General features: G+C 46.0%; 1 protein-coding gene across 1 annotated transcript; it reads right to left on the minus strand.

The window, feature by feature from the left end:
• Positions 1-230: 230 nt before the first annotated feature.
• On the minus strand, positions 231-27,257 carry LOC125428629 (zinc finger protein 397-like). Its single transcript, XM_048489073.1, is given in 5 exon segments — positions 231-2,595; positions 2,598-3,010; positions 4,381-4,504; positions 6,876-7,601; positions 27,184-27,257. Coding segments are annotated over 5 exon segments (2,121 nt in total). The 5' UTR covers positions 27,211-27,257; the 3' UTR covers positions 231-1,764.

Here is a 27,257-nt window from a genome sequence, read left to right on the forward strand (position 1 = left end):
AATAGCCAAAGAACTATCTGCCTAAGGGTAGGACAATATTATAACATTAGCCTAAGGCTATTACGAAGACTGCTCAATTGATTGGGGGTCCCCCCCCCCCTTTTGATGGGAAAATCTGCCTCATGGTGTGCAAAGGGTATAAGGTCGCCCCATCGTCCCTTGAAGAAATGTTCTATTATTAATTATTATTCAGATTTATATACCGCCCTATCCCCTAAGGGCTCTATTATGCCAGAGAGGCTACTCTGAAAAACAGATAGTCAGCGGCTAACTAATCTTCCACAGCTCTTGAAGTGTGCAGCCAAGGGGAAGAATGTCAGAAGTACACAAAGACCTGATCGACAAAGGCAGGGGGTGATGGGTGGTAAAATGCTGAGAAAACTGCCCCAGTTCAGACTATGGGGTTTATATTTGAATTCTAACTCTGTGTGAAACACCCCCTCTGTGTGAAAAACAAAACAAAACAAAACAATGCCTCTCCGAACACTAGCAGAGCAGGGGGAAAGTTTCTACTCCTGTACTCTTTGCTTGCCATGCTGTTTTCTATTTGCAGGAAGTTTAAATAACAAAACTAAACAATAAAAAAGAATATTTCAAACTGTGTTCAAAGTAGAGTCATCTACTGGGGTTGCCAACAGGCCTGGAGGAAAATGTCCCTTTTGATTGGGCTGTGTGGGGTGTTGTTTAACAAGTGATGTTATTTACCTTTTATGCCCTGAGGGACTTTAGCTATCTATTTGCACAAAATTGTCAACACAACAGGACATTTTTCTCCAAGCTGGTTGGTAACCCCAATTCTACTCTCCTCAGTATTAATTCTACTGCCTGTCACATGTGACCCAGAGCTGAGGTACACATAGGGCTACAGGAAGGCTGAAATGCCTAGCTGATGTTATCAGCACACTATTTGGGTGCCCTAGAAAATATTCCAGAATTCCTTGCAGCATGCATTTTGAGGCAGCTAATTAGGGATTCTTCAGCAGACAAATCAATGTGGCAAAATGTCCCTGAACACATACACTATGGACAGCCCTGCCCTCTAACTGCCTACGCACCTCCATTCCCTTTGGGTACTACATACAGGGATTCTGGTGTTCAGGGCTGGTTCACACATTTGCCAACTGGGGAATCACGTACACACGGTGAGCACATTATGAGCATATGAAGCTGCCTTCTGCAGAGTCACACCATTGGTCCATCTAGCCTAGTTCGTGCACCTTAGACTATGCATTTACGCACAGGTGGCGCTGGTGTGCTGTGAGCACCTACTTTGTCACCTTTTCTGGGGAGGAAAAAAGAATTACAAAGGTCAGCATTACACCTCAACCCAGGCTGACCTGGAGAGCCTTCGTCACACGGCTTGCGCCTCTGGCATACAGAGGATATGTGGGCAACTGCCTAGCCAGGAGGATGGGGCTGTCACCTAGAAGAAATCTACCTGGCCTATCAAAGCTGTTTTTAAATTGTAAGACAGAGAGAAACCACACTTTTAATGTTACATCTCTCTTTGGGGTCTGGCAAATATGTATCTATAGGTTAGACTATGTCCATGTGCCTTTATGGAGAAGCCCTTACTGCTAAAAGGTGCCAACTTCATCGTGGAGCTGACTATTCTTGTCCTCCCCAGGTTACTGTCCGGAGAAATAAGCAGTCCTCAAGATTCTAGAAGTTAGTCATTCCTGGTATGCAGGATTCCTGGCCGGGATATGTGTGAACCGGCCCGTTATCTGAAGGGCAGCACAATAATGGAAGGGTATCCCGCATTTATGAGCATTTATACGGCTCCTCTCCTGTGTGCACTCTCTTATGGCTTAGAAGGTGGGAGCTCGAAATGAAGCATTTCCCACACTCTAAGCACTCATACGGTTTCTCTCCGGTGTGCACCCTTTTATGGCTTACGAGGCGAGAGCTCGAAATGAAGCTTTTCCCACACTCAGAGCACTCAAAGGGTTTCTCTCCTGTGTGGGTTCTCTTGTGAGTAATGAGGGACGCCTTCTGCCTGAAGCTTTTGCCACAACCTGAGCAAATATATGGCTTTTCTCCTGTGTGGATCCTGCTATGTGCCGTCAGGTTGGAACTTCGGCTGAAGTTTTTCCCACAGTCGGAACATTTATACGGCTTTTCCCCTGTGTGTGTTCTTTTGTGATCAGTCAGATGGGAGCTGCTCCCAAAACGCTTCCCACACTCTAAGCACTCATACGGCTTCTCTCCTGTGTGGACCCTGATGTGGTTTATGATCTGGGAGCAAGCACTGAAACTTTTCCCACACAGTGTACATTCGTACGGCTTCTCCCCTGTGTGGGTTCTTTTGTGGGTGATTAGGGATGCTTTCTGGTTGAAGTTTTTGCCACAGTAGGAGCAACTGTATGGCTTCTCACCCGTGTGGACTCGCTTATGCGTTATGAGCTGGGAGCTTGTGCTGAAGCTCTTCCCACACTCGGAGCATTCGTATGGTTTCTCCCCTGTGTGGGTTCGCTCGTGGGTGATCAGAGAGGCCTTCTGGTTGAAGCTTTTTCCACAGACGCCGCATTTGTGGGGCTTTTCGGGCATGTGGGTCTCTTCATGCCTCAGCAGCTCCGAGGGGTGAGAAAACCATGTCTCGCACATTGGTAAACATTTGGTAACGGTTTCTCTCCAGTGTGGATTCGCTCGTGAATGACCAAGTGCGTTCTCTCATAGAAACTCGCTTCACAAAAGGAGCATTTGTGGGGTTTATCACTTACAAAACGCTGACAGGGGTTTTCCCCTGTGTCAGCATGCTTGCGGATTCCCTCCTGAAAAGTGCTCTCTGGTAAGCCCCTATCAGGTTCCTCACAAAGTTTTGGTGCCTTTCCAGGAGAGTTTTCCGAAGGATTTTCTGATCCCTGATGACTTCCAGCTCTCTCTTCTATCGCAAGACCCTGGAAACCTTTCCCTTTGGGTCTTTCCAGCAAGCCTCCCCCAATAACCACTTGCTCAGGTCGGTCCCCCTCGGAAGCTTCCTCTTCATCATCTGGTGTTTGCTCATTGCCTGCAGAGAACAAAACCAGAAAATGCTTATTATTTTTTTAAGTACTTGTTTTAGAAAACGCTTATTCCACCACAGGGCACCAGGCTTATGGAACCAACTCAAGAAAAATAAGACAATAAAACCATGCGAGGGAATAACTGATACTGACAGCAGGTCTAAACATACACTTTCCCCCAAATCAAAAGTGGTAACAACACCTAGCTGTTATTCTGTAACTGCAGTGGCGTAGTGGCTAAGAGCAGGTGTACTCTAATCTGGAGGAACTGGATTCTCCGCTCTACCGCTTGAGCTGTGGAGGCTTATCTGGGGAATTCAGATTAGCCTGTGCACTCCAACACACACCAGCTGGGTGATCTTGGGCTAGTCACAGTTCTTCTGAGCTCTCTCAGCCCCACCTACCACACAGGGTGTTTGTTGTGAGGGGGGAAGGGAAAGGAGTTTGTAAGCCCCTTTGAGTCTCCTACAGGAGAGAAAGGGGGGATATAAATCCAACTCTTCTTCTTCTTACTGTATCAGGAAAAATCACACTAGCCTGACAAGGGCTTTGATCTCTGGGATGGAGAAGCCAAAAGGCTGTAACCAAAAGGAAGCCCTATACATCAAAGTCTAGATTGCCTCATGGCAGGAACGTAGTTTTCCTGGGAAGTAAGGAACAAAGACTTGGGAGATTCGAATCCAGGCTGAGCTCATGTGTGCATCTCTGAGCTCAGGGGGCTGAAGCAAGCCTGCAGGAACCGTGATATTCAGCTGAGAAATATCTGTATTGAGCGTTTTATTGTTTTGTTCTTATTTTCAATAAAATTTTATTTTCAATAAAATAGCTGAGAACTTAGCTGGTTTCAGCGTATCTGGAAAAAAGGACCCAGGCTTTGTCAAAACAGGCATGGCTCTCCCAGGCCTAGTTTCGTGATTTATCAAAGGGGTTTATGAATGATTTGAGGAGCTGCGTGGCGTAGTGGTTAAGTGCTTGCACTGCCACTCAGTTCGAGCCCCCTGTGGGTCAGATATCCTGGCAGCTGGTTCATGGTCAACTCAGCCATCCATCCATTTCTTGGTCGATGAATGAGTACCTAGCTCATAGCTAGGGGGTAAAGAATAGCTGGGGAAAGCAATGGCAAACTACCCCACAAAGAGGCTTGCCTATAAAATCACTGCTCACGGTGGTACCCCAGGGTCGGACACAACTGAAGGGGAAACGTTACCTTTTATGAATGATTTGAGCAAGAAAAGAACAATGAAAGAACTAAAGAAAGAGTGAAAGTCGAATGGACAGCACTGGACAGCCACCTCATTCAGCTATATGGAAAGACCAGGCTAGAACCAGAACCTTCAATGAAACCAGCCCAGAGACCTCTGGGGAAAATGCTTACCAGACAAAGTTGCTTCCCAGTCAGCCTCCTGTTTTTCATCCAACGGCAGCTGCATTTTCAGGATGTCTGGTGAGGAAGGATCTGACTTGGGGGAACTAAATGCTTTCTCCAAGCCTCCCGCAACCTATGTAGAAAGGCAGATTATTCACACACTCATAAATCCAGAGGGATTAATTGCTAACAAGTCCAGTAACCATCTATCCAGGGGGCAAAGGCCTGTCCCCTGACCCAAACAGCAGCCCCATTGCACTGAGGTAGGCCAAACTTGTGATATCCTGTGGATGGAAAGGACACAGCAAGAGCCCTGTTGGATTGGATCAAGAGGCCTTTCCTCTATGACAGATTCAAGGTAACACTCTCCATCTGGAGGGTTCCTGCCCCACATAGATCTCATTATATGCTCAGTCATGACTTTATCTTGTTTTTTTTCTGATGTTCTGCATCACAGTAAAAATCCAGGTGTCCTGGCATTCTGTCTCCAACATGCTGATGTAAAACAGGGGGGACAAAAACCAAGAACAGGGGTCTGCAACCTGCGGCTCTCCAGATGTTCATGGACTGCAATTCCCATCAATCCCACCAATTGGCCTTGCTGGCAGGGGCTGATGGGATTTGTAGTCCATGAGCATCTGGAGAGCCGCAGGTTGCAGACCCCTGACCTAGAACCAACCCAAAAAACAGATACCCTCAAATCTTTTAAAGATGACAAATACCCAATAAAATAATTTTGTGTGTGTGTCTCTATTTGCACAGATCTTGCAAACTGAAGGCTGTAGCTTCCTTTATTGAGTTAATACACACACACACAAAAATAACTCAAAAATACCATAACAAGCATAAAATATTCAATAAATACACATTTTAAACAGGTGACCATTGATTGGATCCAGTGCAAAATTTCAACTTGTGCTACAGCTCTTGGGCAAGTGGAAACAAGAAAATGACTAGGGTGCCCATTTGTACTAAGCCAAGCTTATTATATCCCCACTTGTGTTTCCGCTCTTGCAAAATCTTGTGTAACCAGTTTCAAGGCAGTATAAGACACAGAAAGGAAAGCATTGCATGCCGCACAAACGGAACTGCATTGTCAGTTTACGTTTCCTGCACGAGGTCAGATTTGAACCCCTATGTGTTTCAACGCAAACATCTTCACCAGTAGTTAAATGGGTATTAGTAGCTTTAGTAGCTTTGTAATAGCAAACTGAGCCTTTCACTAAATCTCGATGTATCGTTCCAAAGTCTGCCATCTGCCTGCAAATACTTGAATCTGCAGATAAGGGGCACACTTCCCCTTGACAGGTTTTTCTGCACTCAGGGGACCCTTCAGGGCTGGAGAAAATTTCAAAAAGTTAAAAGGGGGGGAATCCCCCTAAAGCCGTGGTGGCGAACCTTTGGCACTCCAGATGTTATGGACTACAATTCCCATCAGCCCCTGCCAGCATGGCCAATTGGCCATGCTGGAAAGGGCTGGTGGGAATTGTAGTCCATAACATCTGGAGTGCCAAAGGTTCGCCACCACTGCTCTAAAACAAAATAAATAATTCTCTGTCAATGTGCAGAGAGTGCACCTACCATTAGCAGTTGCCTCTGACCCCCGCAAGCCCAGAGGCACCTGCTCCAGTCTGGTGGGGATGCTGGCAGCTGCTCCAGGCCTGGTCTACTTGGCCGGGGATGCCAGTAGCCACCTGGAGATCAAGACTGTGGGGAAAGGTTGCCTTGACTGGCGACCCTGAAGCGGGCTCACCCATCTAGATTACGTCTAAAGTCTAGATTACGTCAGAAAGTTGAGCAATGGAGGGAGGGGACTATGATTCACCCCTGCAAGTTTCATGGGCCCCCACTTGTCTAAATCTAACGCTTAAAATCAAATTACAGGGATCTTTCAAAATATTTCATACATTTTAACATCCACAGGGCAATCTGGAAATTAGAATACAACCCGTAAACAGTTCTTTAAAACTGTCTCCAGCTTGATTTCCTGTCGGAAACATGAATGCAATAATAATCTTATAAAGTACCAGTCCAATTTAATAAAATTAGATGCTGCAGAGTCCCAAAGAATTTTACAGAGATCTTGAATAGGCACCATCCCTTTACAGATGTCTGTGTCATTTGCTGCCTGGTTTCAGATTCCTGCAACCCAAATCCTTTTGATAATTCTGATAATTTTGGCCCATCCTTTTGATAGTTTTAACTTATGCTGTGTAATTTGTCTTGAGCCTCAGGCCCCTTCCGCACACGCAAAATAATGTGTTTTCAAACCACTTTCACAACTGTTTGCAAGTGGATTTTGCTATTCCGCACAGCTTCAAAGAGCACTGAAAGCAGTTTGAAAGTGCATTATTCTGCATGTGCGGAATGAGCCTCAGTTAGAGTTTTTGGGGAGAATATTGGGCTTTCACAATGTTTTCTCACTTATTCTAAAATTAGGATCTTTAGCACTTAAAAACAACAACTCCTCTGCCACTTCTTCTCGCCCCATTTCAGGATCTCACCTTTTGTTCCGGTTCCTCAGATTCTTGCAAGAAATTCTCTGCTAGGGCAACAGCCCGGGTGCAAGACTCAGGACCATGGCCCCTGACCCAGCTCTGCATTTCCGGAGGCAGGACAGTCAGGAACTGCTCCAGAATCAGAAACTCCAGGATCTGCTCTTTGGTGTACGTCTCCGGCCTCAGCCACTGGTGGCAAAGTTCCCAGAGCTTGTTACAAACCTCTCGAGGCCCCTCGGCTTCCTCGTAACAGAAAAGCCTGAAGCGCTGGCGTCGGAGCTCCGAGCTGCCTGGGTCCTCGTCCAGAATCTCCTCTTTCACTTTCACGGACGGCTCCCGGCCGCTTTCGTAGACCTCGCTGTCCCCTTTGCTGAGGCCCGGCAGTGCATCGCCCATGCATTCACCTCTGGGCCACGGACCGCCATCAGCTGATCTCTTGAACGTGGCCTGGAAATACTTTGTGTCTTCCTCTGGCAAGTAGTGAGGGGAATGGGCCGGGTTCCTCCATCCCGATCGAGGGGGCTGCATCGTCTTCAGGAAATCCTGCAACTGATTATCCCAGCAATGGTCTTCTGGCTCCCGTTTAAACTGGACTGGGGGTGACCCTTCCAGCACCTCCCCAGTAGCTCCGATTTGGACGACGCGAAGATCCCTCGGTCCTGCCTCCGAATTCTCCTGTGATTCAGGCCCAGCCGTTTCCTGGTCCTCCATTTTGGGTTCTAACTGCAACTCCTGGGCAGGAAACAGACAGTCAATCTTATGTGGAGGAGAGAAGCACCTCCCGCGGAATGAACCACTTCTATATTATTATGGTCACGGCCGAGTTTATTCCTAGATAAACAAACTGTTTTAACATAGTGACTAGACTAGGACATCGGGATAGCCAGTTTCGCATCCCCACCCTGCTACAGAAACTTTCTTGTATGACCTTAGAGTTCTCCACTTTCATTTTGGAGGAAACAAACCCAGTTCTCCAGAATTATAGTTTACTGCTCTTAACCACTACACCACACTGGCTCAGAGAGAACTGAGGATAATTAGGAAAAGGAATTGAGAATAAAACTGCAAGGATTGTCATGCCCTTATATAAAGCTGTGGTGTGACCGCACTTGGGAACCTGTGTTCAGTTCTGGTCGCATACATCTCAAAAAGGATATTGAGGGGATAGAAAAAAGAAGTGCAGAGGAGGGCAGCGAGGATGATTCAGGGACTGGAGCGCCTTCCCTATGAGGAGAGGCTGCAGCATTTGGGACTCTCTTTAGTTTGGAGAGGAGAACAGCTGAGGAGGGATATGATTGAAGTCTATAAAATTATGCATGGGGTAGAAAATGTTGGCAGAGAGAAATTTCTCTTTCTCACAATACTAGAATCGGGGGGCATTCATTGAAAATGCTGGGGGGAAGAATTAGGACTAATAAAGGGCTGCTTCTTCAACAATGTGTGATTGGTGTTTGGAATATGCTGCTGGAGGTGATGATGGCCACTAACAGGATAAGCTTTTAAAAGGGGCTTGGACAGATTACCTGGAGGAGAAGTCGATTTATGGCTGCCAATCTTGATCACTAACTTTGATCTGAGATTACCGTGCATTAGCAGACCAGGTGCTCAGGAGCAACAGAAGCTTAGAAGGCCATTGCTTTCACCTCCTGCATGTGAAATGCCAAAGCCGCCTGGTGGGCCCTCTGCGTGTAGCAGAATGCTGGACTAGAAACGTGGACTCTGGTCTGATCCAGCTGGCTTGTTCTTATGTTCTTATGTTTCTTTAACTTATCACTGTACACTTTGCTGTGATAGTTAATCATCGTTAATTTCTATATATCTAAACATTCACAGTGCCATCCATTACAGAGTTACACCCTGCTTGAACCATGAAACCCCGCTGGCGCCTCTAATATTGAATACTCTTCCCTACTGTGCATTTCATTTTAATATCTATACATTTTGCATAAAAGAGTGTTCAGTTTAACCAATCTGATATTTATATCCTGCATTCTTAGTATTATTTTTTGGCTTTCAAGGGAACATTTGAAGAAGACTGTGACAAGCCTAAGGTAAGCCAACAGGCAGTATGAGGAGAAATGAAGTGAAACAAACCCAGTTCATCAGGTAAGAATTGACTGTTCCTGTGGAAGAGTGGGGGAATAAAAGGAAACAGTTCTCCCAGATATATAAGCCTATATCTCCTCATTTATGGACTTCGTTTTTTTTAACTTATGAGTGTCTTCAAACCCATTACTGGAAAGGTGGCATACATATTCTTAATTAATCCCAACTTTTAGTATATATTTTTTTGAAAAAAAAATCAATTTTTTTAAATCAATAAGCTCTAAATGGTCCTCGTTCTCTCTCAGAAAAGAGGGCACAGGATTAGCTCAAAGGGACACCCAGGGACTTTTATGCAGATTGGCTCGTTTGCAGACCCAGGTCTCATCCGGCAAGAGTATGACCACTATACCACCCTATGCCGGCTTATCAGTAACGGAATAGGTAAAGAGTTATATATTCTTTCTACCCCAAACGTTTCTTGCTGGAATTATGTCAACTTCCTTCCTATGAAGATCCATAAGAGTTTGTTTCCCAAATGTCATAACCTCTGTAAGGAATTAGTCTTTTGCTAGAAGAAGAAGAGGAGGAGGAGGAGGAGGAGGAGGAGGGAGGTTTGGTTATATCCCCCTTTCTCTCCTGTGCAGGAGAACTCAAAGGAGGCTGACCATCTCCTTGCCCTTCCCCCTCACAACAAACACCCTGTGTGCAGGTATGGGGTGGGAGGCTGAGAGAGGCTCCGAGAAGCTGTGACTACCCAAAGGTCACCCAGCTGGCGTGTGTGGGAGTGTACAGACTAATCCTGAATTCCCCGGATAAGCCTCCACAACTCAAGCGCATGGTGAGGAGAATCAAGCCAGATTAGATACATTGGAGCTCTGCCAACATCCTACGATCACACAAACCTCCTAACTCCACACAAAAGAGCAGCGGTGGGAGAAACTTACTAAAAGAATAACTTGCACAGCTGAGTAAACTAAACTGTACAGCTGCATGATAAAAAGGTAGCTAAGGATGATAAATGGAATGCTGTTTTGACTAGAACGGTGAAAAGCGTCTTCCTGCGTTGTTCACAAGATGGCGAAGATGAATCTGAGACACTGTATCCAACTTCCTTTTAAGTGGGTAATTTTTTTTTGTAATGGTTTGGTTGTTGACATCCCACAAGCTTAAGATCTTAAAAGATGTTGCTAAACTAGCTTCTAAGAATTTTTTACTGGTAGCAATATTCCAGGGAGTAGGATTACAGGCTAGAGCAGTTATCGCTTTCTATGTGCAGAAATATTTTTTTTTTTTTTTTGGGGGGGGGGGGGGGGACGGGTGATATATGAAGGGATTTTTCCCCGTTACATGTGAGGAAATGGAAGGGAATACGCTGAAGCTTATCATCTAAGGAGAGCCAGAAATTATGAGAGAAAACACACACGAAATGGCATTCTGGTTTTGTATCAGGAAGTACACATGCAGTCACAGTTATCTGGAAAACCCTAGCCTGAGATCAACATGCAGTTCCTGAAAGCATTGTAGCCGTCCCTACTTTTATATATACCCTTCTGCAGAGCGTGACTTTGCAAAGACCCAAAACAGCATGCTAGTTTCACAGGAAAGACCTGAACAACCAGCCCAGCTCATACTTGCATTATTCATGAGCACTCCCTGCAGAGTGGGATCGAGTATATCTTGCCAGAGGGCCCTTCGGTGGGAAAGCATCTGTTTTCCCCCACCCTACAGATGTATTGCACGTGGCAAGGAGCCATGTCTGGATGCTGTGCGAGAGGAATTATTAGCGCATGTATGTTTTAATGTGTCTTCTGAAAGGAACACAAGATACCAAATTAGACCATAGATCTTGCTCTCGAATTCTGCCATTAGCTGATCCAGAGAGACCCACTGGTTGAAGCCAAAACCTTGTGACTTCCTTTTAGTAGCTCTAATTTGTTTTTTTTAAAGTCGATGTTATTGCTAACTTTTGTGTGCAGGAGGAGAGAAATGGATTTGCAAGATAAATAGTTTTTTTTTTTTAAAGAGAATCAGTTTTTCATTAAATACACGCACACATACTAGTGTGGTAAAAAAATTTTACTCAACATGTTACCATATTTATTTGAAAGGAAGCATAGTACCTTCCCCAAAAAGCTGTTATGCCCCAAAACATTTTCATTACCTGTTGGGAAATAACTTGTAACTTGTAATGCAAATTTAAGACGAAAGCCCCTCTTTTGACAGCACATCTGGAGAGAAAAAAACTAGTTTTGTATCTGCATGTTTTTTCTCAACTGTAAAACTAAGGTTTTGTTTTCAAATGTGCCATCAAAATGAGTTGTCATAGGATGAACCTATGTCCAATAATAAAAGTATTTACCACAGTATAATAAAGAGTATTATTCACAGGGGTGGGAGTTGGGGAGGACCTTACATTCAGGGGTCGTTCCTTTTTTAAAAGTAAACCCACAGTACCATGTTCCTAATTACAAGAGCAATAGAATGTGTCTGCCCTGGCTCACTTACAGTCTGAGAGACCAAGGGTCTGCAACCTCTGGACTCTCTCCAGATGTTCATGGACTACTAATTCCCATGTGCCCATGCTGACAGGGGCTCATGGGGTATGAGTCCATAATCATCTGAAGAGCTGGAGACATGAATGCTGAACTGTAGACTGCTTGTGTGCTCCATCTTAAGCAGCCCCATAATAGCTTCTAAGACCTGCCTCTGACTCCAACCCAGTTCAAAAGGACACCCAACTCTCTGTTTAGGATTGCATGGGCAGGCAGGATAACGTAGAAGTAAGAACCAGGGGATGAGAGAGACTTACACTGGGGTTTCATGGTCACCTGGCATGTGGCCCACATCTGTTCTTGAGTTGGATACTGTGTTATCCAACACCGTGCTGTCATTCACAACTGGACTGTCTCTCATCCAGCTGGGAAAAGCAGAGTTGTTATTGCATGACGGGTTATAAAGCAACAACAACAAACCACATTTACAGACATAGCCTTCATATTTGCTGCATAGTCAAAAAAAGAAGGCTGGGGTTTTCTTCTGTTATTTTATTCCTGAAGAGAGAACCATCAAAGAGATAAAGCAGTGGTCATCTTACTTTTTTGCTGAAGTTACAAATACAAACAATATCTTTTTTTAAAAAAAAACCTTTTGTGGCAAGACAAGTTTTTTTTTTTTTTTTGGGGGGGGGTTACCAATTTCGAGTGTTACATACAACAAAATACTAAAATGGGGGAATTCCACTGAACACATGCAAATTATACCTGCAAACTGCACCTTTAACACTTTTAGCAAATGCAAATGGTTCTTTCTCCCACCCTGGGTATTTCACAGGTATATATACTCCACTTGCTTGGCTAACATCAGATCACTCTGTGAAGATGCCAGCCACAGTGGCAGAAACAAGGCAACGTCAGGAGAAAATACCACTGGAACACGGCCATACAACCCGGAAAACCCACATCATAGTGATTCCGGCCGTGAAAGCCTTCGACAATACATTTTTTTTTTTTTTTTTAGCTTCTGTTATCTTAACTCTAATGTTGGCTTCCTTTGGGTAAACAAGCTAGCTATTAATAGTTTTTGAGCGACAGCTTGTTGGTGAAGAGGACAATGTTTGATCAAAAAGGGAAGTTAGCAAGTTGTGTGGTTTCCATAGTTTAAATTTCAACCCTGCTAAAACCTCACAAGCCAACTGGCATACCCCTTTCCCCCCTCCCTGCCAATATAGGGATGATAAGAATACAGGCAGTCCTTACAGGGCTGTTAGGAGATTACAAGATAATGCTCTTTGGACATGGAAAATGCTATTTGAAAGCTAAAGATTAAGTGTATTGTTGTAGGTTTTCACGGGCGGATTCAACTGGTTGTGGTGGGTTTTCCGAGCTGTGTGGTTTGGTAGATCTTATTCCTAACGTTTTGCCTGCATCTGTGGCTGGCATTTTCAGAGGTGTATCACAGAGAAAAGTCTAGTGAGAAGGGAACTAGACACAGTGTGTAACAGACTTCTCTCTGTGCTACACCTCTGAAGATCTCAACCACAAACTGAAGGCTCGCTGATGAAATTTCGATCTACCAGACCAAACCACACAGCTCGGAAAACCCACCACAACCAGTTTTTAAGATCTACCAGACCACGGCCACACAGCCCGGAAAACCCACCACAACCACTAAAGATTAAGTATTGCTTATAGAGGTACACATTCCAGTTGAGAGTTTGTTGCAGGGAAAAAGCCCTGAAAAGGAATCTTAAAAAGATTTTTCCAGCCACTTTCCTTGGCTAGAGGCACAAAGTGAAATCTCAGTCCTGTAGATATACACACACATGCACACAAACATGCGCAGAGGGGCAAATACCACTAACTGTAGGTTAAAAAGCCACTATATGCAGATCGTTTTAGGAAGGCCGTGACTCAATGGCAGCACATCTGCTAGGCATGCGAAAGGACCCAGGTACGACCCCCAGCATCTCCGGTTAGAAGAGGCAGGCGATGGAAAAGACCTCTACCAAAAATCCTGGAAAGCTACTGCCAGTTAGAATACAAATACTGACCTTGGGGGACCAAGGGTGTAAGGCAGCTTCACGTGACCAAGCAAGGTTATGATGAAACACAAAGATAGAAAACGAGGAGATTCACAGTGCAATCTTAGTCTTTGGACAGAGATTGCTAAAAGAAGAAGAACAAGAAGAAGAACAGCTTGGATTTATATCCCCCCCTTTCTCTCCTGTAAGAAGACTCAACGAAGACTTACAATCTCCTTTCCCTCCCCACCCCACAACAAACACCCTGTGAGGTAGGTGGGGCTGAGAGAGCTCCGAAGAACTGTGACTAGCTCAAGGTCACTTGCTGGCATGTGTTGGAGCACACCACCTAAGAGGTAAGATCCCTTCTGCTCCTCCCTCTTTGTCACTTTTGGAACACACATCAGATGCTTGAATAGGACAGAATAGAATACACTATGCCTCTATCCTACACTTCAACGTTGTACCCATCCTCATTATATCCTCATCCACACACCGTTGGTTGTCATAGGGTGGTTCTGCCTGGACTGAGTAAAACAAGGTTTTTTAAAAGCGTTTGGGGCCAGGAGTTCAACGGAACTACCCCCCCAAATACCTCCTAACCCGTTTTATTGTAGCCCAGGGCAGGGATAAATGGAAATCGCTAAATTGGCGACTTTTCCCCTTTAATCCAGATTGCAAATGCTTCCTATGCAAACTATGGCAAGCAGGATGTGTTCAGTCCCCACCCCCTGCCGTCCACGCCATTGTGGTGGATTCCCCAGGCGGCTACCATTAGAGTGGATGCTGTAATAGGTGGCAACCATGGTATTCTGAGTAGATGGGGGGGGGATTCTCGAATTCAGGGGATTCTAGGCTGCACAGTTCACATGGAAACACAGTATTTCCATGCAAACCATACTGCCTCCTGCCTCCGGGATCCCCAGAGTTCCTGGCTGAAGCCTGCAGCTGCCATGCAAACAGCAGCAGAGGCAGCAGAAACGGGTTCCATGAACCCGTTACAACCTGTGCAGAATCAGTCTCAATGCTACAGCAATCATTCAAACCCGGTTTTTCCTGTGTGGCCAAGACAACCCAGATGCAAACAACTGCAGTAGTGCCACATCTGACCATGTTTAGATGCTACACTGGCTGCAAGAATCCCAGCAAGAGGGGAATCGGCTTGGCTACTGACAGATGTTGGAACTAGGGTTGGTGGGAGCAAGATTCCCCACTCCTTCCCAGAACAAAAGTTGCCTGTGTTCAAATGCATGTGAGTAAATCACCTCTTCACTCCACCCGTGATCAGGCTCCCCTTTACGGCTGATGTTTGTGCCTCCCTCTCTGCCAGCAAAACAGTCATCAAATTATGTATGTTTCTCCGTATCAACCTGATTTCCATCATGCGCCCCATATATTCGTGGTTCTCAACCTTCCTAATGCAGCGACCCTTTGATACAGTTCCTCTCATGTTGTGGTGACCCCCAACCCTAACATTTTATCCATTTTGCAGATGGAGAACACTGGTGCAGAAGAGTCTTAGAAGGCCCCTGTGAAAGGGTGGTTCGACCCCCAAAGGGGTCCCAACCCACAGGTTGAGAACCACTGCTATATATTATGGAGAAAGCAGGAGAGAGCCAGCATGGTGTAGTGCAGTGATGGCCGAACCTTTTTGAGACCAAGTGCCCAACTGACATTAAAACCTACTTATTTGTAGCAAAGTGCCAACCACGTGCAATTTAACCTGAATACTGAGGTTTTAGTTTAGAAAAAATGGTTGGATTTGAGAAGTACAGTGATGGATTGTAAAGAGTAAGCTTGGTGGTAGTCGGTGGCTTTGCTTTGGAAGCAACCATGCTGCTGGCAACGGTGAATCACAGCCCTAGGAGGGTTTACTCAGAAGCAAACCACATTGCCAGCAACCGAGGCTTACTCCCCAGGTAAAGGTTAGTGCTTTAGTTCTTTGCATGAAAATCAGTGGGGTTTAACAGTAGCTTAATACACTGCTTCCTCAAAACTAGGTCTTAGGTTTAATGCTAATAATCGAGCCCAGCAGCCCAGGCCAGCCTAGATGGGGGGGCAATTTCCCCCCCACATGATGAACTCTGTTTGTGTGTGCCCACAGAGAGGGCTCACAGGTGCCACCTCTGGCACCCGTGCCATAGGTTCACCATCACTGGTGTAGGGGTTAAGAGCAGTGGACTCTAATCTGAGGGAGCGAGGGTTGTTTCCCTGCTCCCTCCGCGCGAAGCCTGCTGGGTGACCCTCCGGGCTGGTCTGAGGTCCCTCTCTGAACTCTTCCTCCAGCCCCACCTATTGCACAATGTGTCTGTTGTGGGAAAGGTGACGGAGGAAGTGGGTTTGAGACAGCTTAAAGGTAGAGAAAAGCGGGGTATAAAAATCAACTTCTTCTTTCTAGGGATGCCAATTCTGACTTAGGAAATCCCCTGGAAATATGAGACCAGTGCCTGGGGAGAGAGAAGTTAGCAAGGATGCGATGCTGGGGGGTCTACCCTCTGAAGCTGTCGTTTCCTCTCCAAAATTGATCTCTGTAGTCCGGAAGTCAGTTGCATTTCAGGGAGAATTCCCAAGCTTCCTGGAAATCAAAAAGAAAACAGAGGCGCAGAAGAATCTTGAAGTCTTCACAACATAGCAACGCTTTTTGAAGGCTGTCGGCTCTCCCCCACTAAAACTGACATAACAATAAAGCTGTGCTTGTCCCGAGGGAATTTAACCGTAACTGGGTAGTGACAAAGAAACAAAACTTATGTTCAGGGTCACACATAAAAGCATGGCAGTACTTATTTTCAGACTTCTGTTTTGTTTATGCCGAAACAGACTCTTTTTTGAGCACCTCTCTGGCATTGGGGGAGGCCCACGGCTCTTGCGTGATGCCCCCCCCCCCCCTCGAATGTACGACCTGTTACACACCCCTTTCCTTTGGAGAAGATTGTGCAAAGCTCTCTGGGCTGCCTTGTCCCTCTCCCACCCCGCCCGGGGAATGTGTATCCCGCCATTGCTGATCTTCCCACTGTTCTGCAGCCCGAGATAAGCTGTTGAGATGCTCTCTGAAGCAACAATGACTTACATAGTAGGCGAGGAGGTGGGAGAAAGGGGAGAAGAGAAATGCCCTCCAAGTCACTGTTGCACTACAAAAAAAAACAAGAGCAAGCCACGACCTGCGGGAAGTCTGCATGCAGACGTGCCTGTAATCCCCTAACCTAAATTGCACGTCAAGTTTTTGTCCTTGGGATCCTGCCCTGAAAAAACCCCACTTTGCCCACCAGCTTTGCAACCTCCCCGCTGCGACTCACCCGCTCCTCCCCGCGCCTTTGTGTCCGCCGCAGCCCACCCAAAGGCTCCCAGGGTGGGAAGTAAAATGCAAGGAGGCAGTTTCTCATGTCAGACCAGAGGCGGGGAGGCGGGACGGGAAGGAGGCGCCCTCGCCCCACCCCGCTCTTTGCATCATCGCCCACCTCCCGTTTCCTAGGCCTTTCTGGGAAAGGCAGCTTGAATGCGCTTAACCCCCTGCAGGTGCACAAGGGAGAGGAGAAAGGCTGCATGCGAGAGGGTGCAAATGCCTGAGCGATCAGAGACACACAGAGGGAGGGGGTGCCGATGCCCCCCCCAGGGTGCCCCGACTGGGTGCAGAAAAAGAGGGACCAGGCACGGTTCTGAAAGCCACCCACAGACCTGAGGTCAAAATGACAGCAAGGAGAAAATTGCTTACACCTGTTTCTCACCGCGGTGGGATGTCAACTTGTCCTTTTCAGGGGGCGGCTCAGCCCACTCTTTTTTCAGCCATTGCCGTTTCCCCCACTCCCCTGCAGAAAAACAGACTGGCAGGAGGCTAAGCTGCAATGCTTTCCCCCCGACCTACTGGATTTCTCTGTGGAGGGAATTTGTTTGTTTGTATTGCTTTTGTATTGTTTGTTTGCCTTTGCCTGAAGGAGGCAAAAAGACTGAACCTTCCTTTAGGCTAAGTTGCTCTGTTGTTGTCATTCTTAAAGGCTCCCTGCATACAGAAAATTAACACCCCAGGGAGGAAGATAGGAAGATCTAGGTTTCTAGTTGCAGAGAATTCTGGAGGGGAGAGTGTAGAGGAGCAGTAAATCATATGCCCCCCCCCCCAATCTGTAATCTTCAATGACACAGTGAAAACTAGAACACCACCTCTTTATATAACTTTTTAAAAATTTCTCCTGCATAGTCTCAGTTCTGTGAGTCAGTTTGCTGCAGCAGTAAGTCATAACAATCTGGTGAAACATTGAAATCAGCAATACCAGCCAACAATAAAATATTCAACTATCATAACAAAAAAACCACAGCCAGCAAATAGTGAGCAATTCCAGTCAAGGCATCAACAAAGAGGAAATAAAAATCGGCTCAAGTAGCTGAACAGAAAAGATTTCCTTTGGTGTCTCTTGACTGTTATCTGCGGTTATGTTGCGGCCTTTAGAGCAATTCGCAAGTTAAAATCTGGGGCAAAGTGAACGCATGTTGCAGGATTGTGCCCTGTGGCTCTACCCCAGCTTATGATGCATGAACAAAGATTGCTTTTGCCAGTGGGGGTAATACTTGTGCAAGCGGCTATCCTGCTTTTTAAGGAAAATGCTGACCTTGATCCCTGTGAGGTCCCAATCCTCATAGGAATCGACGGGCGGCTTTTCCCTTACAAAAACAAAAACAAGGATAGCAGCCTGCAAAATATCGATACAAGGAATATCAATAAAGAAGAAGAAGAAGAGGAGCAGGAGGAGTTTGGATTTATACTCCCCTTTCTCTCCTGTAAGGAGACTCAAGGTGACTTACACGGTCCTTTCCCTTCCTCTCCCCACAACAGACACTTTGTGAGGTAGGTGGGGTTGAGAGAGGTCTGAAGAACTGTGACTAGCCCAAGGTCACCCAGTAGGAGTGTGGAAACACATCTGGCTCACCAGATAAGGCTCCGCCACTCAGGTGAAGTGGGGAATCAAACCTCCAGATTAGAATCCACCTGCTGTTAACCACTACACCATGCTGGCTCTCAGTGAATAAACGGCCCACCTCAAAAAGGAATACTGTGGAGCTAAAATAGGAGCAAAAAAGGGCAGCCAAGATGTCTGGAGCATCTCCCGAGTAAGGAAAGGTTAAGGAGTTTGAGCAGAGTTGCTCACCTTGGGTTGGAAAATTCCTGGAGATCTGGGGGAGGAGTCTGCAGAAGGTGAGGTTTTGGGGGGAGAGAGACCCCAGAGGGGCATAACACCATAGAGTTCACCCTCCAGAGTAGCCATTTCCTCTGGGGAGCTGATCCCTGTAGGTAGCAGAGGAGCTGTAATTCCAGATTTCTAGGCCCTACCTGGAAGCTGTCAACCTTAAATCTGACACTTATGGGGCATTACAGAGAATAAAACATGCATGGAATGGATAAGGTGACCAGATGGTCACCTTTGTGAACCGAGATGGGGGTAGGCGGCCGTGCATGCGCGCGCAGCTGCAGGAGCGCACTGCCTTCTGGGGCTTGCCGTTTCCCGCCCTGTCACAGAAGGCCATGCTCCTGCGGCCGTGCGCAGGGGAGGCTGCCGCACTGCCTTGCGCCCCAGAAGGCAGTGTGGCAGCCTCCCCAAAATCGGGACAATTGAAATAACCCGCGGGACACGGGACAAATTGTTTGAAGGCGGGACTGTCCTGCCAAAAGCGGGACATCTGGTCAGCCTGGGAATGGAGAAGGTATATACAGAGATTTCCTCCCACCTCCCCACCCCCAATACTAGAATTTGGGGTCATAATAAAGATGCTGATAGGTTCAGGACTGACCAAAGAAAGAACTTATTCATGAAATAACACAATCAAGTGATGGGAATTCACAACCACGGGACAGAGAGGTGGCCACTGGCTTCAGATGTTTGTTTTTAGTTAAAGGAGAATAGCCAAATTGGAGGAGGTCTGTCTACAATTACACGACCCTCCATGTTCAGAGACTCAGTGAAGGATTCTTATTCTCTTGTCCTGTTTGAGAGCTTCCCCGATGCATCTGGTTGGCTATCGAGGCAAACCAAATGATGGACCTTTGAACCTGGTCCAGTAGAACTCTCCTCTGACAACCTGTCTCTATCCTGGAAGCCTTCGTGCCTCGTCACACGGGCAGCTGATATACACTAAATCCAGCTTTCTTCCACTTTATCTACTATTTACTACACAAGCTCTTCTTGATTGTTATCTAGGTCATTAAAACCAGGCTTGGGTTAAAAGCAAGAGAGATTCTGTTTACACACCTATGTGTGGGGGTGGGGGGTGGAGGAAGACAAGGCCCGGGTAGAGACCACCCCTTTCCAAATCAGGAATGCAAAGCAGGGGGGGACTTTGCCCCGCTCTCGGTTAATCGAAAAGCTTTGCGCAGTTCGCCTCCTGCCTCGGTTCTTTATTGGCGTGCTTAAACCAGCACTGCATCCTGTCTTGCTTTTATTAATCCAGTAAAAAAGATTTACAACACAGTTCCCCCGCCCCGCTTTAATACGCAGAGGGCTTTTAAAAAAATATTAGCCATTTGCACAAGAGATACGGAGAGAGAAACTGTGTTCTCCAAGGTCGCACGAGGAACTCCTAGCATTGGTGGGAAATCAATCCACGTCTCCCATGGGTGCTTCCACTGGGGGGGAAGGGGGGGGGGACCAGCAAGCCCCTGCAGTAAATGGGAGTGTACAGATGATTGTACCCAAATTGAAAATTAAAACCTCCAGTTTAAAGTGGAAACGGAACAATGCTCCACACAATGACTATGCAGAGGGAGAAGAGCTGTTCTCTGTTTCCAAAATGGAACCCTGCGGCTGACTTCCATGCCCTAACCCTTTTTGCGTTTTTTACTCTTTTTCAGCTGAGCTGCAAGGTAGCATTACAGCACAGCTTGCCAGGTAAAGGGAAAAGGGAGAAGAAACAGGGGGAAAGGGGTTCTCTAGGCCAGTGATGGCGAACCGTTTCGAGACCGAGTGCCCAAATTGCAACCCCAAACCCACTTATTTATCGCAAAGTGCCAACACAGCAATTTAACCTGACAACTGAGGTTTTAGTTAAAACGGTTGGCTCCAAGGCGGCTGGCTTTGCTTTAAAGCAACCGTCGAACTCTTCCAACAGGTGAATCACAACCCTAGGAGGGTTTACTCAGAAGCAAGCCTCATTACCAGCAACCGAGCTGACTCCCAGGTAAAAGATTGCGCTTTAGTTCTTCGCATGCAATTCAGTGGGGTTTAACAGCGCTTAACAGGGTTACCTACACCGCTTCCCCAAAACTAGGTTTTAGGTTTAATGCTAAGAATCAAGCCCAGTGGCCCAGGCCAGCCTATATGTGTGTGTGTGTGGGGGGGGGGGGGGACTCTGTTTGCGGTGCCCACAGAGAGGGATCTGAGTGCCACCCCTGGCACCCGTACCATAGGTTCGCCACCACTGCTCTAGGCCATTGAGGGGCCCTGCTGAAATTGCAGGGCCTTGGATTAACACTAGAACATCTGCTTCTTTTCACGCAGAAGGTCCCAAGTTCAGTTCCCAGCGTCGCCACTTAAAATTGTCAAATAGCTAGAGAAGTGACCTTCTGCTGCCAGTTTGAGTAGATAAGGCCGACCTGGATAGAAGGAGGATCGGACTCGGTCGAAGGCTGAATTCCCTCTTGTGAGGGGCAGCAACAGTAATCAGCGGGCAAAGCAGAGCAGTACGTGGATACCATTCCCAATTCAATGTTTATTAGCCATAGGCCATACACATAGAAACAGATACTTCAACCAAAGCCCTACTCTGCACAGTTTACAAAAATATAAAACACATTGTGAGGATTTTTTCAAGCTTTAAAGTGTAGAAGCATTACACTTCTAATAGTGTTAAGTTACCGAAGCAAGTATCATATATTTACTCATAGCAGGATCTGATTGTAATTATAAAGGTTTTCTAACCATTACAACTTAGCTTGCATGTTTTGAACATCAGTTAAACGTTCTCTGATTTTCGCTGCTAAAAACATGAATATCGCTACTTTGAATGTAACCTCAGCATACACGTCCGCCATCAGAAAGCAAACTTTCTCTTCCTCACTACGGCCCTTTCCGCACACGCAAAATAATGCGTTTTCAAACCACTTTCACAATTGTTTGCAAGTGGATTTTGCCATTCCGCACAGCTTCAAAGAGCACTGAAAGCAGTTTGAAAGTGCATTAGTCTGCATGTGCAGGATATCATTGATATATTTGTTGCGGATAGCAGAGTAAAAAGGGCAATGAAGTGTGTAGTGTATTATGTCATCACTCTGATTTAAACGTGGATACTTTTCCTGCCTTGCACACAATTGCTGCCAGCCAGAGGGTGGGTTCTTGTACCACCGTGTAAATGCGGCCCAAGTCTGAGTCCAAATCACTGTGGCGTGAAGGGATGGAATTCCAGCTCAGAAAGTCCCGGGTGTGAATTCTTTCTGAACCACGAACTCACTATGTGGACTTAGACGAGGCATTCTCCTCGCCCCCTCCAGCTCCAACCCCATAATCTGCAATACAGGGATATTAACACTGACCTACTTTACAGGATTCTTGTAAGGATTACGGCACAACAATGCGCACGAACACTGGGAAGGTGGATGTGAATGCTTAAGTAGCAACATCAATAACTTCTTGCGCACTGGCACAGGTTAATTCCAGCGGATTTAAAGGCCAAGTTCCTATGCAGGGCTGAGAAATCTGTTCCCAGACTGTAGAAACACTGAGTGTTCTTCCCAACTTTTTATTTTAAAATTCCTGCGTTGAATAGATGTGTAGTCTGCCTTTCTCACCGAGACTGAAGGTGGATCATACAACATATGTGGCAGGGGTCCCCCAACCTTTCTAAGCTTACGGGCACATTTGGAATCCTAACATTGCATGGTAGCTGCCACAAAATGGCAGCTACAACAACAAGGTTGCTGCCACAAAATGGAAGCTGCAGGAGGTAGAACCAGCCACAAAATGAATGGCAGGTCTTAACTTCAGTAACACCGTGTAGATATTTGTGATGTGCTGGCAGCTGCTGCCGAACAGAACTGGAGTGAGGGGGAACTGTGTCCAGGGCACGCATGCACACCTGCCACGCCCCCACCTGTCCCGGAACGCCCCTGCCTTGCAACGCCCCCACAATGGCACACGCCCAGTGCATCGCGCACCCCTTATCCCCTTGGTGCTACACCGCTGCTGCCAAGGCAACAATATTTTTTTAAAAAACAGCATAGCCAATCCAATCTCCAGTAGTCAACCAGAAGCCTTTGGGGGCAAAAGCCTTAATTGGCCTCACCCACATGCTTCAAACATTTGGCGGGCACCATGTTGGGAACCCCTGGAGTGAGTCAATCAACGGGACGAGGAGACATCTCATAAGCAATGTAATAGGACTAGGAATGCAGAAATGTGAAACGAGACATAAATATTAAAATGCCATGTTAAACAATGCAAAAATGGTATGACGTTAAGGGGAAATGTAACACATTGAAAGCAAGATAAATATGTACAGCAACAGATTAATACATATTAGTAGTAGAATCCACAGCTCTGTTCTATTGAAACATCTTCCTGTCTCGTTTCAAGGAGAAAAGTTTTCCCCAGTATACTAGCATGTATTTTGCTAGAGTTTTTTAATGGAAAAGCATTTAGCCAAGTAACCCTTTCATTTCTTGCATTTTACCTATCTGTCCACTCATATTAGCTTTATAGCAAGTCAGACTACTGGTTCTATCTAACTTAATATTTTCTACTCTGACTGTGCCTCTGCACGGGCCATGGAAAGATCTGGATACGGAGGAACTGTATGCTAAATATGAGCACCCAGTGTGATGCATCGGCAAAAAAGGCTAACGTGATCTCGGGGTGTATCATCAGGGGCATATTATCCAAATTGCAAGATGTCATAGTCCCACTGTACACCTGGAGTACTGTATGAAGTTCTGGAGGAGTCACTTCCAAAAGGAGTCACTTCCAAAAGGAGGGACTTGGGAATGTTCTGTCTGGAGAAGAGAAGCCGAGAGGGGGCATAATTGCTCTCTTTAAGTAGTTCAAGGGCAGTCTTCAAGCCAGGCTGAACAAACCCTTGTCAGGGATGATTTAGGCTGATGCTGCAGGAGGTTGGACTAAATGACCTGTGTGGCCCCTTCCAACTCTATGATCTTTCACATCCTTTACGGGAGTTGCTGGGGACTCAGCTTGGAACCTCCTGCCTGCAAAACAGATGTGCTACCCAAAACCCAGGCCCCCCTCTCTCCATGCATCTCCCATTTTATCCAAATTCTTCTTCTCAGAGCTAAGGTCAGTGCCCGTTGCATGCCACTCTCTGGCCCCTTCCGCACATGCAGAATAATGCACTTTCAATCCACTTTCAATGCACTTTGCAACTGGATTTTGGTGCGCGGAATAGCAAAATCCACTTGCAACCAATTGTGAAAGTGGATTAAAAGTGCGTTATTCTGCATGTGTGGAAGGGGCCTCTGCTCTACCTTAGGGATGCCAACTCCAGGTTGGGAAATTCCTGGATCTTGTGCCACAGTGTTCATCCTCCAAATCAATCATTTCCCCCAGGGGGAGTCATATCTGCTGTCTGGAGATCAGCTGGGATTCTGGGGGATCTCCAGTCCCTACCTGGAGGTTGGCAACTTTATTCTGTCTGAAGGAGCACACTTCAGGTATGAGACCTCATCTGAAGTTCCTGAGAAATTGGTCTTTAACTGGGAGTACTTTGCTGAGCCTCCTAGCCCCAGCCCTGCAGTCAGTTTCTGTCATGAGGGAATGGTCTCTGACCCCGGTCAAGCCTTTTCTACAAACATGAGGGAATCTAAGCTTGCTGTTCATTAGTTACTACAACAGAGCAATTCCACGGGACAGGTAAATGAGTCTGTCTTCCAGACGCCCGTAGCGTTGCATGCTCTTTCAAATCGTTTAACTGCCTGAAAATCTTTTTTGCTCGATCAACACGGTGCCCACGACTACTGGCAGTTTGAAAAAAAATTATTAACTCTATTTAATATGAAATACAAATCCATTCACATGAAAGAAGAAGAAGAAGAAGAAGAAGAAGAAGAAGAAGAAGAAGAAGAAGAAGAAGAGGAGGAGGAGGAGTTTGGACTTATATCCTCCCTTTCTCTCCTGCAGGAGACTCAAAGGGGCTGACAATCTCCTTGCCTTTCCTCCCTCACAACAAGCACCCTGTGAGGTAGGTGGGGCTGAGAGAGCTCCAAGAAGCTGTGACTAGCCCAAGGTCACCCAGCTGGCGTGTGTGGGAGTGCACAGGCTAATCTGAATTCCCCAGATAAGCCTCCACAGCTCATGCAGCAGAGCTGGGAATCAAACCCGGTTCCTCCATATTAGATACACGAGCTCTTAACCTCCTACGCCACTGCTGCTCCTATGAGAGGTTGAGGTTTTCTTGGCAGAAAAGGCCTATTCGAGGACTGCTATGAGAATTATAATAATGTCTACAGAAATAATTCTGTTTTGTGGAGAGGAGAAAAGGTGAAGGGCACTCAGAACTTCCGGCTGATTAGATGAAAGTGTGTTTTGCCAGGATGGGGTAGCGGTTAAGAGCAGCAGATTATGGTAGATTCCTCACTCCTCCACCTGCCACCTGCTGGGTGACTTTGGGCTAGTCAGAGTTCTCTTTGAACACTCTTACCTAGATCACATTTAAACAGGGATGCATAGAAGATTATATATGCATAATGCTGAACCCTATATAGGTTATATAGGCTAGGTTCAATGTTCTGCCTTCAGCGCTGCTATATGGTAGATTTTTTTTAAAAAATAGGCGCAAAGAGATTCTGCTTCTGTAACTCTAATCAACTGGAAACTTTAACCCATTCCCTCTTCTATTGCACTAAATATGAGATAATTAGGGGAAAATATGCAAACCCTTGAACTGTGACAGGATTCCAGATACTCAAAAGATCTTATGCTTGCTAAATAACCCTGATCTTGTAGTTTGTGAATTGGTGGCCAAGCTTTTACTAGAAATTATACACCCCAAAGGATAGTTCTGTTTTTTTAACTTTGTTGCGTCACTCTGTTATTAAGATATTCTTTGTTATCATTCTCTTTGGGGATTGTTTTAAATCTGGTTTTTGCTTTTTTCCTCTGTATTTTACCTGTATTGTCTTATATGCCAATAAGGGCTTGTCTTATATGCCAATTGTCGTATATGCCAATAAGGGCTTGGTGCACATCTAGTTCACAAGGTGCATGTTGGGGGCAGGGGGGGGGTGATTGTAAGTAGCTTTGAAACTCCTTTCCATAGAAAAAAAGAGGGGTGAAAAAACCAACTCTTCTTCTTCTACATTGAAAAAATCAGTACATTTAGGATTTCAGTGAGTGAACGTGTGCCTGCAGACACTCATGGTGCCCTCTCAAAAGTATTTAATCGTATATAGAAATATATTAAATATATGGAGAGGTATAATTATTAAAATATATTAATTAATCAATTAATTAATTACAGGAAGAACGACACTTCTAAGAATGCACCAGCAGAGAAACTTACAAGCATCAACAAATAAACAAAACAAATTGCTTCAGAACCTCAGATTTTCTCATATAAGGAGGAGGAGGAGTTTGGATTTATATCCCCCCTTTCTCTCCTGCAGGAGACTCAAAGGGGTTTACAATCTCCTTGCCCTTCCCCCCTCACAACAAACACCCTGTGAGGTAGGTGGGGCTGAGAGAGCTCTGAGAAGCTGTGACTAGCCCAAGGTCACCCAGCTGGCATGTGTGGGAGTGCACAGGCTAATCTAAATTCCCCAGATAAGCCTCCACAGCTCAGGCGGCAGAGCGGAGAATCAAACCCGGTTCCTTCAGATTAGATACACGAGCTCTTAACCTCCATAAAATACACATTTTATGCAGGTTTAACCTATTAAAACAAGTCTAATCAATGAAAAAAATTGGAAACGAGTGGCAGCTCTAACAATTCTGTCATTTCTGATTGGGGCACCCCCCCTCCCTGTTTCCCCATCCAACCGCCCCCCCCCCCCCCCCGTGCAAATACACGAAGAAGAATTGGCTTTTATCCCCCACTTTTCGCTACTTCGAGGATTCTCAGAGTGGTTTACAATCCCCTTTCCTTCCCTATGACAAGAGGGGTTGAGAGATTTCTGAGAGAACTGTGACTAGCCCAAGGTCACTCAGCAGGCTTCATACAGAGGAGTGGCAAAACAAACCCAGTTCTCCAGATTAGAGTCCACCATTCATGTGGAAGAGTGGGGACTCAAACCCGGTTCTCCAAATAGTGTCCTCTTCTCTTAACCACTACACCACGCCAACTTTTCTTTCTTTTAGTTCAAAAGTGACATGCAATGAAATTAACTCAAGGAAAGGGGGGGGGGCAGGAACAGGAGACATCAAATCCTCCCCATCCCTCGTGACAGCATAATATTAACACATTATAACCATCACAACACATGAATCAAAACATACCCTACCCTACCCTACCCTAAAAAGACCCAGACTAAAGACTGAAAGCAGGGAAATCTACAGAAAACCACGACCATCAGAAACTAATCACACAAAAATGCTGTCAAAGGATGTTTTCGATTTTTACTCTGTTTCTGGTGGAAAAGGCCTTTCCTGGATCAAGCATATGGATTTGTGCACTGACATTCCCACCCCCACCTGGGGAAAGAAAGGTCTTGCATCTTCCTGTCTTTTTCCACTACCAACACACACACACCCTCCCCAAGTAATTTCATGCCTCTTGTAGTTTTCAGCCCCCCCTTTGCAAACATCACATCACCGGCCCTCTTCCACGCACCTTCTGCTCACTGGTGGTTTCGGCCATCACCCTCCTCCAGTCTTCTCCCCAAAATAATTCAAAATCCCTGTACA

This window comes from Sphaerodactylus townsendi, linkage group LG03 (assembly GCF_021028975.2).
Source record: "Sphaerodactylus townsendi isolate TG3544 linkage group LG03, MPM_Stown_v2.3, whole genome shotgun sequence".
Classification (NCBI taxonomy): domain Eukaryota; kingdom Metazoa; phylum Chordata; class Lepidosauria; order Squamata; family Sphaerodactylidae; genus Sphaerodactylus; species Sphaerodactylus townsendi.